Genomic DNA, 12,221 nt, shown 5'->3' on the forward strand with positions numbered 1-12,221 from the left:
GCTTCCTCATCTGAGGAGAAACTCTTTGCACCTTGGCTTGGGATGGCTAAAGACATCCTCACTGGAAGATGTAAGGCTTCACTGCAGCTATAGATGACTGGGCAAAATTAATCCCTCAAAGTTTCATCAGCGAATGCCTTGGTTTATGAATATGTACTGTATTTTGAGACAGAAACAACAAATACTGCAGGAAACACCAAATAATGATGATGCTGGGCTTATGGAATTTTTCAGTATACAGAAATTAAATACTTCCTAAGTTGAAGAATGGAAAACACATGCTTTAGTTCTGAAAGTTGTTGCAAAAGAAGCTTTAATCCATCAGCATTCCTCTGATGCTAAACTTACTGCATTACCACCACTCTCCTTCGCCTCCTCTTCTGGCACTGTGAAGGCACAGCTAAGGACACTGAGTCATCTGTGGAGAAATCCCATCCATGATTTGAGGCAGGAACAGTGTAGAAGCAACCATTGTTCTCAGTAGCAGCCTCTCGGGCTGCTGCAGAGCAGCACAACTGAGCCCAAACTGAGGAGAATCTGGCCCTAGATGTTCCCTTAAAATAAGATGTGGATGATTTGGTTTACCTTTTAGGTTATCAGAAGTTAATTGACTTTAAATTCAATAAGTATTGATTAAACATAACCAAGAAGCTTGCCTCCGAGAAACTTTCCAATGAAGGTTTGCAATCTTCCCAGGACTCAGTGGTACTTTGAATAACATTTTTAGTGGGCTAATTTTCTAGCTAATTATCATCAAACACCTAGACAGACTTTCTGCAATATTAGATATGCTTTGAAAATAAAATGTCTTCAATCATGGGCACAAGGAAATTGCAAAATCATTGGTGTAGACTGTCAAATCTTGAACTAGTTTATTACAATATTTTTGGTGGTAAAATATAACTTTTCATAGCTGGTAGATAGCAAGAATAACATAACTGCTTTTGAAATTCAAAATCACAATCCACAGCCATAGCCCTAAATCACATCCAAAATTAAATGAAGTTATGGAAATCTTAATTTTCAAATCATATTTTCCTCCAACTGAATATGGTTTTGGTGAAGAGATTCTATGCATTTTTGATTTTTTTTTTTTTTCCAAAGTGCTTTATTTAAGCTTTAAAGGGTGTGGGTGGAAGGGGGGAGGAGGGAACCTACAATACAGATCACCAAAATTCACAAATGTGGAGAGCTTAGAGCAGTTGTTATCCCAAGTGTACTATTCCTGTTACAGAAACACTTCAAGGTTATGCTTAGGACTAGTAGACTAGAAATATTTATGACTCTTCATTTTGTTCTGTGGAAGTAGTATGAGATGGAGGTACAGACTTAAAAGGAACAAAAGCCTTACTGGAGAAAGCACAGCCAGCTATGTCTCTCTGCACGACTCTGCATCCTGCTGATTCTAAGGCTTGTCCCTTGCAGGATCACAACCTACATCTGTAGTGCATAGCAATTCCTCAGTATCACATTACTCAAGCAATGTAACGTCAGACCCAAGGCAGATTCTGTTACCATGGCTTTAACGATAGGCCCCGCCTCATTTTTAAATGACTGGTATGTACTTGCAAAGCATATAACCCAAAAACAGAGTTGACAGTTTAAGTATATGATGGGAGAATAACAAACAAGCGTAACAAACAGATGGGCCAGCCAGTCTGTTACAACGTGGTTCAACTACAGGTCTGGCTGTGTGCGGGGGGAGCTCCTTAGTCAATCTTAATTGCCATAGCTTCATTGACTTTGGTATTTACAATAGCTTTATTTATATGATGATGATTAATTTCTTCTGTGACTGAGGGGAAAAAATAAAACCTTTTACATCCTATAATATTATGATCATTTCAGGTTTATAATGAATGTACCCACTGACAGTGGTATAGGTTCTCTTCTGTCAATAAGTGTGAAATGACAAGTGTGCATATATATACAATCTCATCGTCGGTATTTGACAAGCTTAAAAAAAAAAATGTTTTGGCTATAGAAGCTATCAATATAGGTGTTGAGGCATGTGGGAGGGATCCTTCAAGTTTTTGTAATGTTTGAAGCAGGAACTTGCTGTGTGGGCTAAAAAGACTTTCTGTCCTCCTCTTTTTCTCCATGAGTCCAACCAGGTGGAAATAATGCATTCCAAGTAAGCTGTTGTGGTTGTAGTCCAGCTAACTGCAGGTACTTTTGCAGGAAGGTTGAATGCAGTGCAGCCAAAACTTTCCATGGTAAAAGATTATTCCGCAGTTAGAATAAAATCTTGGATGTGTAAGTGCTACCACAAAAAAAGTGATAAAGTGATAATTGGTACAAACTTGAGGAAGGAGCTCTGCTGCACATAATGTTTAAAACAAAGAAAAGATGAGCAACAAGATACCCAGATCACCAACAAAACCCCAAATCTTTTACTTTTATGCTCATTTGTGTAAGAGCTCCACAAAAGAGTTCCAAAAAAGAGTTCCACAAGCACCATGATACATATCTTTTGAATATCTGACTGTGCATGAGGTAAATAGTACCCAGAACAATACAGTAATTTTATGTTAAGTATACATTTCAGTCTTCATGAAAGTTGTTTTCCTCTGTGAGACTTCAAATAGACTGGGGGGGGGGGTGGGGGGATGTAAAAAAAAAAGTAATAATTAAGACAAATGCCTTTCATACACACTTTTACAAATGTTTTATAAGGTTGGCTGGCATTATGGATGCAAATGGTAAAGAACAAAATGGTAGAAGAACTGATTTTGGAGGAAACAAAAACAAAAATTAAATTTTTGAATCTGTTTGAAATCCACAATTTTAGGCATGAGATCAGAGTCTTATTTTATTTAAAATCCTGCCTTATTTTGTGTGAATATTTTTTTTAAATGTGCTGTATCTTCTATAGCAGTAGTCATTTTCAGTGGAAATAACATGGTTTACGTTGGACAAAGCTTGTCATAAAGGGTTAACTTCCAGAAGGAAACTGTTTTAACTCAAAGGTTTTTTTGATCAAATTGACTCCACTTGATCTGATGTAGTGATCTAATATGACCTTGATTAAATTAGAAAATAATGATGCAGGCTGTTTGTCCTATTGACAATTACTCTCTTAAGCTAGGGTGGCAGCAAAATAATGTCTTGTCCATATTTTGCAGAGACCTTGGGTTGGAATTAATTTCTCCTGTTCATTTCAACCTTGACAAGGCAATAACTGCGGCGATTGTGAAGTTAGCTATTTCTGAAATGGTGAAATAATCTTCTGAAATTTGCTCAGAACAGTCCAAGACAGATGACTAGCTTGCCATCAACCTAGAATTTTAGCAAGGACAGAGGGATGCACTCAGAGGTTGATCATATTACCTGAGCATCACTTCTCCAGTCAACTATCAAGGCTGTGGCTCGTTTCTATCCATTATCTTACATCAGCATTAGGGAGTTACAGCCACATTCAATACCTGAAAGTGGAAGTCAGGTCTAAGCAGTTGAAAAGGTCCTGGGTACAAGTCAGCTCTACAGCAAGGTAGGGAAGATAAATTTACTTGAATTATCCTATAGGAAACTTAGTCAAGCTTTTGCCCTTTTTTACTCACTAGAAGCTACAGAGCAAAAAGGGTAATGGCCTAAAATGAGAACTCAAGTTACCATGTGTAACTGAGTGTAACATAAGGTAATAATGATTACTCTTATATCTGCATTTCTCTATCTTGGTGAAAGGGCAGATATAGACTTATTCGGGTTACTGATGAATAAATATTGGTTGTTTCATTCCAACTTCCAATAAGAAAACATCCACAGTAGAAGTCTGTGTGGTTTTGTTTGTGCATATATACACAGGTGCATGTGTTTATACACGTACCTTCCTAGCAAGCTCTATCTCTTATTAATGGGAGCCAAATGTGCACATTAGAGTGGATCCTTATGTTTTTTTGTGAATCTTAACATATTTTAGTGGGTCTGGTTAAAAGGTTATGAGCAGTAATTAAACACTAATTGACAACTAAGTGAAATGTGCATTCACAGCATGTAAGAACACAAATTCTAACACACAGTGAGCTGCCTTTGATAGTGTATTAACTATCTGACAAGGAGTTGATGTTTTTCAACAACTGGGAGGTGACAAAGTTGTTGTAGGGCTTTAGCAAAGGAAATGTCGGGCCTGGTATCGCTTTACAAGCTTCCTTGGAGTTTTGGGGCCTTTGTCTTAATGTTTCCATCCCAGGCACTCCATTATCTTACAATTATACAATGTAAAGCACCAGAGAACCATTTTTTTCCTAACAATACGTCATTGCTTGACTTGGCTTAAACAAAATATTAAGGTTGCTTATCTGTGTTTATTAGTGTTGAAGGCTGTTAAAATACTGTATAAAACCCAAGATAGGTAGAGGTCTGTTGTACTGAATACTGTAAAGACTTGGAGAAAAGTATAGCCTCTTTTCAGAAAATGACTTTCAGGTTGCAGCCTTTAAACTGTTTAAATATTTTAAAAGGAGCAATACACACTTACTGTGTGGCCACAGATGCTGAAGTTGCAGGACAGTGTAAATCAATTGCAAATAGGTGGAACTCTCTATGGGAAGCAACTCAGGCATGCAAAGAGCTTGGTGAAATGTGTGGAGTTGTTTAGTATTGACATAGAGCACTATTGGAGAGAGAAAAATACCTTAATGGCAGTCCAGTATGTATTTAAGTAACGTGAAGAATCTAATTGTATTTTTTGTGTAGAATAATAACTCTAGATGAGAAAATGTTTAAGATAATGCTAACATGCTCTGACACAGATAAACAACTAGTGTGACTTGTAAATGGTTATCTGTGTGCAGGCATTCTCCTTTGGGAATGTTATGCATTTATATATATGCTACGGAGAAGGAAAATGCTCACATTAGGAAATTGTGCAAGGTGGCAACTGTGAGTTTACCATTAAAACTAAGATTTCTCTGGTAAATGTGCCTACCGAGTTGACTTTCTCTAGGACTAGCATATAGCACCAAGTAGCTGCTGTTTTTATTTTTATTTTTTAAGTTCCTATCTCATCAGTACTTAATAGTTGCGCAATTATTGTCAGACTTTTGTTTGGTCACAGGGCATAGCTGAAGGCTTTAAAATAATACTAATCTAGCCTAAAGCTGCTGTTGCTGGTCATTGGGCATTGTCAAGTTGTGTTGAGATTTCATCCATGATAGGGATGGATGTATTGAAAAGTCAAAGGACTAATTGCAATTACTTAAAAGAATATCAGTAGTTCAGTGTCCCTTTAGGAAATTACAGACCTGTTCTTTTGAACTACTAAAGAAAAACCTAAACACTATCAGTTTTCGTTTCAGGTATGTTAATTTGGTGGTAGTTTTTCTTGACAGAATAGTCATCACTTAAGCAAAAAGCTGATTTATTTGTCAAACATTCATTTCATGAGCCATTTGAAAAGCTGTCAAAGTTGAAACCAGCTATGCTGCAACTATGAAGACTGGTAGTAAATACTAGAGGTTTTCTAAATAATTTGAGAGACCAGTTTTTACCTTTTTTTAAAAAAAAATAAAAAATAAAAAATAAAATAAAAAATAATCTTATGTTGATGCTCCTGCCATTGCTGGAAAAATTGAAATACTAATAGTTCAGTGAATATACTTTTTGAGTTCTACATTTTAGAGATTGACTCTTCTCTCACTGCATGCTTCCCTTAAAAACTAAGCACAGAAGCAGTTACTTTTACATGGTCGTAAGCTATGCAGCAAATCACCATCTCTAATAACTGAATGGAGAAGTACCCGCTGTTGCCAGAAGTTAGGTATGTAGTAAGCCTTTTCTCTAATGGCTTTGTAGTCTGACTTCTTGAAGATTTAGAAGCCTCTGCAAGGGGAGGTGAGGGTTGCAAGGCCAGCTGGAACAAGAGCCAGCTGGTTGGAATCAACAGGGACTTTTACATCCCAGGAGGACTCAATATCATTGTCATACTTCTGCTACACAATGATCTGGTTCTGAACCAGGTCTCACTTGAAAGGCAGAACTGACCCTTATCAGAAACCTGTTGGACATAAAAGATAGAAATAACACAGTGTATTGGGCCTCATTGCAAATGATTTGATCCTCCAAAACAAAGTTTGTTTTATGCTCTTCTTATCCCAGAGGTGCAGAAAATAGCAGCCTTTGCTTTTAACACCCCAGATTGAAGGAGACAAACATCACAACCCTGGCACCACAATAGGATGTCTCATTGTAAACTCAATTATTCCAAAATTGAAGATTCAAAAAAATAATCATTTTTTGTCCATAAAGAATAATGTGGTCTGATGTAACTGAACAGCTATTCAGTTTCTCTAAAATGATCTCCAGCATACTCTTTTTGTAAAGTACTATAGATGTAGGGAGGAGGAAGTTGAATGCCCCCAGGTCCCATCATTATCTGAGATCTCTAAGAGCTTTTCTCCAGGGAAGACTCACATTAAATGTATATATGTTTTACCTTATGCTGGGATTGTCTGACTATTCTGCCTAGCTAAGGTCCAGCAACATGTGAAGCACATTAGGGGACTGAAAAGAATGAGGTGCCTGTGGAGAAAAGGCTCTTGGATCAGTGCAAGCCCAGGTCATTGACTTAGCAGTTCTCAAGCTTAGTAATAAATATTGGATTTGTCTACAGATGTCATCACTGAAAAGTGGAGAAAAAGCCAGATTTTTCTATCCCCTAAAATATCCTACAGAAACATTTGGTGGCATTTAAAAAGGAAAACATTATGCTATGCCAGAATCAAGTTTTACTTTTTAATATTTCTTTGAATTGCATGATAGTGATTATCAAAAGATGTTTGTGGTGTGAAAATGTGGGTTCTTTTTGCTTATTTTTTTTCCCCAAGATAATCATGTTGAAACTTGTGGTCCTTACTACATTAAAAATAAAATTATAAAGCAGTTTAGGGAGACAAGCTTTTGTTTACACTGCCACAGATGGCTGGAATAAATTAGTGGTCTCACTAAAGAACAGTTCATTTTAGTTTAAAATGCATTTGGACACTTATCAAAGCTCACATGGTGGCCATTTTGTTATTTATTCATCTATTTGTGCTTTACAATTCCATGCCCAAAGGCTGTCTGAGTAAGGTCAGGGTTTTCCCCCTAACAGAATTAAAAAATATGTATATCTTATGCTTAAGAACATTAGTACTCCTGTACTGTGCCATACCCTGGGTTATGCTGTGTAGCTACCCTTTCTGAAGAGCACTGCCCAATTGTAATAGAGCAGATTAGTAAAGCAAAATCATTACTGTGAATGTTTTAAGCTGAACACTTTTTGCTAAATTGATAAGAAAAATGCATAAAGTTGTAATTGTATGTCCCCCAATATCAAAATATTGCTATTTAGGAGAGGTAGTGGAAGCAAGACTTCTCAAACTAACTTTTGAATGCCAATCCCAATGGATTGGATTAGGATGAAGGAAGGCGAAGGGTGACAGATTTGGTCTATGAATCTTAGACTTTTCAGAAAACAGTACAGTAAAACTTTTGCCTCTCACACTCCAGCTTCACATAGTAGATGCACTTGTTTCTTCCTTGACACAGTAGAGTGAAGCCGTGCAGCAGATGTCTTCAGGGTTGATGAACCTGACAGTGGAATCAGTGGAGCTCTTTCTTTCAACTTTACGCTAATAGTGATTTGGAAGCAATCAAACTCACATCTGAGTTGCTGTAGGGAGTCTTCAGAGGAAGCCTGTCATCTTCATGGCATTTCGTTAATTTAATTTCTCTTGGACCATTTGCATATGGTATATATCATCTTTAGACTGTTGAACATGGAAGTTGACAAGCCAGACAGAGTAGAAGCAAATAACCGAGGTGTAAATCCGTGCACTGTCATAGATGCTCAAAGAAAGTATAAGACAGCAACTTGGGCTCACTACAGGCTTTCTGAAATCCCATGAATTTGAGAGACAAACCCCCTAAAGTGTGATGAGCAATCCGAGTTGCTAAATCAGGCATACAGGTGTTGGTAGATGTTAGCTATGAGACTAACCATCACTCTTCATGTGCAATGAGATGAGACTGGGCCTGCAGTAAAAATCATGTGTGATTAAAGACAGTACAGTGGTTCTAAGTTACCAGCTGCACAGCAAATTATAGTCTGGAATGTCCTGTCTTTCTAACACTTGAACTGATGTGAATTAGGGGCATTTTTGAGGAAAAAGTGGGAAGTTACTTGTATGATATGTCAGTACACTGAGACCTCTAGGCTCACTAATAGATCACTGCCAGAATTTGAATGCTGAACTTTCAGAGCTACAGTTTAGCCTTTAAACTCACAGATTAACTACTGCAGTGGCTGGAGGAGGAACCTCTTGTTTTAGATTGCAGGCTGTGTTCCTGGAACCATTTGAGTTTGAAGGGCATGGCCTTGCTTGCTACCGACTGCTCTGCCCTCCCAGCAAGACAGCCATTCCCCACGCCAGGAGGTTGCTGCTGTGGTGGCAGTGACTGCCTGAGGGCTTTCTGAGAAAGTCCAGGTGCAATTATTTCTTTGGCATGTGTGCAACTTTTACTTGAAGAGCACAAGGAACAAAAGGTTTATGGCAATTTTCAAAAGCCTATAACTCAACCAGGCATCAACAGCATTTCATGCCAGAAGTGAAAGTTAGGTCTTCAGCACCTATGCTCTTTCTGACACATTCAAAGCCCTGCTGGGGGAGGGGAAGGGGAAAACAGTCTTAGCACTCCAGGGAAAAGCCTGAGCTATATTAGGCTGTGTAACACTTCTCAAAATTTCGTATAACTTCTGCTTTAGGAAAGTGGGAATACTTGTATTCTGATGGATGTTGTGCACGCCTCCATTTTTTGCTCATTATTTCCTGAAACAAAGTTTAGCTGTATAGATGCTCAGTGCTGATCAGAGCATTATTTGCCACAGTTGTGAATCCAGAGGCCACAAGAGTGATCCAAGGGAAGGCCAACCTTCTGGAGCTGCTGGGTGGAGCTGACACAGGCTGCCTGCCTGCCATGGCTTACAGATAGGCCAGGAGAAATGCGTTAGGCAGGTGTATGGATACATCTCCGAATCCATTTCTCTGACCCGTACTTACTGGCAAATAACCCCTGCTTAATTTGGAGGGGAATAAGCTACTTCTATGGCATTTGAATGTTCAACAGGGCAGCGGTCTTACAGGTGTCAGGTTCACTTGACTTGGTAGGTAACATGGGAGTAATGGAGGACTTATAACCTGCAGAGCTAAAGAGAAAATGGCTGTGATATCTTCCCAAAGAAGTGGAGGCATCTCAAAATGGTGTTATTTATAACAGCTGAAAACCTGGCAGGGCATAGGATAACTAGAGTCCAGTGGCTGCTGCTAGCCTCTTCTAATATAGCTGTGTATTTAGAACAAATGTATGCAAACATGAGCTGTAAACAGGTGGACACAAAGCAGTGTGTTTCCTATATCTGAAAATATTCCTTATGAAAAGTGACTTGGGCTTAATACACTTGTATAGCCCATATACTGCTGTAGGTCAGGAACAAACACTCTGAGGAAGCAAGCTAGCACCAGAGACCACTGAGCCACTCGGCAAAGTTGATATTAATGAAATGTTACAAGTAAGTGCTCAACAATGCAGGGAATGCTGCTTCTGATTTTCTTGCCAAGAGTTTAACTGCTTTGCATGGGTGATTGTAATCAGCAAGAATTGTTACATGATAGTGTTGGAAGAGGCTTGAGGAAAGAGCTCTCACTTGAGACACAAAAGACCACAACCTTATTTTTCCACATCTTACGAGGCAAACAGTCTCCACTGGGCATCTCAAAAATGCTCATTTATGGAGATAGAAATATAATTAGGAAAAAAAAGTTCCATGCTCTTCTGAGAGAGGCGTTCTCTCAAGAGACCTGAAAGAAAGAGGAAAGGCAAAGCTGTTTTCTATTGCACCCAAAGGGACATGAGTGTCAAAGCTACTTACACCTTTTCAGGCTTTTTTTTATAAAGCAAATAAGAATGGGAAACTCTTTAAAAAAAAAAAAAATCCTTTTCTTCATACTATAATAAAGAAGGGTAGGTTTGAAAGCGAACTGGATAAAATGAGTACTGTAGAAAAGCATGCTGAGGGCCAGATCCGTAATTCTCTTTGGAGAAGGGAGAGAGAAAATTCAAGAAATTGCTTGACCTGCAAATAAGAAAATCAAAGACTGGATGTAATTGAAACTCCTGTATTCTTGTGAAACGGAGAGAAAAGCTCTGAAGCACTTTTGGGGATCATAGGTAGGGCTACCTGAAAGCGCTGTCTAGAGACTGATGCTGTGATCTGCCGAGTGTTTTTGTTTTCCCGAAGGGAGAACACTTGCTTTTGCTGTCTTAAGGTAGCAGAGAAGACAGACTTCTTTGTATATATGTTGCAGTGGGAATGTTCGTTTCAAAGATACGGTAAATACTGTCTTTGTGGTGTTAAACAACCACTCTCTGAGAGAGGAGACCGCGGAGAGCGCAGCACCCGGCTGCTGGCCTTTGGGGCGCTCCCTCTGGCGGGGGAGCAGGGGGGGGCTGAGGGAAGGTTGAGGCTCCCCCGAGGAGCTTCGGGGACATCCCGGGCCGGGGCTAGGGCTTCCCCTCTGCCCGCTCCGTGACCCCTCGGGGCGGCCCCGGCCCCGGCCCGGTCCCGGCGGGGGGCGCCCGCCCACTGGGGCGTTGCAGGCCGGGCTGGCGGCTCCGCCTCCTCCCGCGCTCCGCTCCGCTCCACTCCGGGACTGCGGGGAGCCGGGGGAAGGCGGTGGCGGTGCGGACACCATGGCTCGGGTGCTGAGCCGGGACCCGGTGGACATTGAGGTACCCAAGCGTCCCGCCGGGACGTGCGGCTGGCGGGGAGGGGGCTCAGCCCGGCGGCGTTGCCCGGCAAAGTTTTGGCTGCGGCGGCCGGGGGCTCCGCTCCGCCGTGCCCCGAGGGCAGCCCCGGCACCGGGCAGCCTCGGCCCTTGTCCGGGGGCGGTGTCCGTCCCCCCCACCCCCCCGGGAGCCGCTTGGGGCTGCGAGAGGCTCCCGGGCGTCGCCCCGGAGAGGGGCGTGTGGGGGCGGTGTCTCCCCTCCTCCTCGCCGCCCCCGGGCCTCCCTTCCCCTCCCCACCCCTCCCCTCCAGCTTGGCCGAGCCCCTTGTCCCCGGGACGGGGTCAGCCCCAGCCCCGCCGCCCGGGCAGGGTCCCAGCGGGGCGGAGCAGCTCGGGGGATGCTGAGGAGGCTTCGGGGGGGCCCCAGCTGGGCGCAGGGGGCGGCCTCGGCTTCGTCCCCCGGCAGCGCCCCCGCTGCCAGCGCCCCCGGCCCTGGGGCTTTGGTCCACGCTCAGCGGTGACCGCTGTCACCTTGCGCTGTGCCGCTGCCACGGCCCGGCTCTGAGTTTCAGCGGCTTTGGGGAGCCCAGGAGGACCAAGTGGCGGTGCACCGACTCATCTGGAGGTTTCTTTCCAGCCCGACACAACTTTTTTAGCCGTGGCAGGTCTGGGGGAGCAGCTCACCGTGGGACCGGCACACGCAGCAGCGGGGTGACTCCTGCCAGCAGCTCTTGTGCCGTGTCCCAGCCGAGCTGCTCCTCAAACCGTGCCCCATGTCCAGAATTGCCTTACAGACACTGAGAAAACTGAACCGCGCAACGGGCCGGAAGAGCAAACTTGTCCGAGTCCTCCTGGAAGTGAGGGAGGCACTGTGGCAGGGAATGGGTGCTGGCTGTTTTATCGGCTCAGGGTTTTCAGGGTGGCAGATCTGGGATTTTTCTTTAAGTGTTGAAGATCATTTTTTTATTGCAAAAGTTTGATTTCAACAGTAAAGGCTTTTGAGTACTTCTCTCTTTTTTTTTTTTTTTTTTTTTTTTATTTATTAACACACACTATTTCCTGGAGTATTGTTTTGCATTTGTAGGTGAGTGTGACTCATCCAAAGGAAAATATGGTGTTGTGGGGCCACGTGTCAGTAGTAGTAGCAGCACTATGTGATAGGGAAGGTGGATTTTGAAACAGACTAGTGCTTGTGTTGCTCTCAGGCTGTAAATGCAAACTTTCCTCAGTATGGTCCTGTGTCACTTTTGTTTGCAATGTTCATTGAAATTAGCAAGAAAATAAAGGCAGGCTACTTCTAACCAAACATATTGTCGTTTCCCCATCTGTTTGACTAACTTTAGTCACTGTATGATTTGTCTCCCAGATGAATATATCAATAATTACTGATAGTCTAATTGCAACTCCCCCTGCCCTCCCCCATTTGACTTCCTTTGGGGAAAAAAGAATGTAGTGTAT

The 12,221-nt window shown here is 42.0% G+C and overlaps 1 protein-coding gene across 2 annotated transcripts in view; it reads left to right on the forward strand.

Annotated features, from left to right (window-relative positions):
- DPYD (dihydropyrimidine dehydrogenase) overlaps positions 1-12,221 on the forward strand; it is a 355,462-nt gene that overhangs the window by 2,772 nt on the left and 340,469 nt on the right. The window contains exon 1 of one of the 2 annotated variants that reach the window (XM_068690108.1): positions 10,514-10,767. The exons of the other annotated variant lie outside the window; for it this stretch is intronic. Within the exon in view, the coding sequence (XP_068546209.1) occupies positions 10,729-10,767 (39 nt within the window). The 5' untranslated portion in view covers positions 10,514-10,728. Of the gene's footprint in view, positions 1-10,513; positions 10,768-12,221 lie in introns of those variants that run through there. 2 annotated transcript variants of the gene reach the window in all.

Source organism: Anas acuta, chromosome 8 (assembly GCF_963932015.1).
Source record: "Anas acuta chromosome 8, bAnaAcu1.1, whole genome shotgun sequence".
Taxonomy (NCBI): Eukaryota; Metazoa; Chordata; class Aves; order Anseriformes; family Anatidae; genus Anas; species Anas acuta.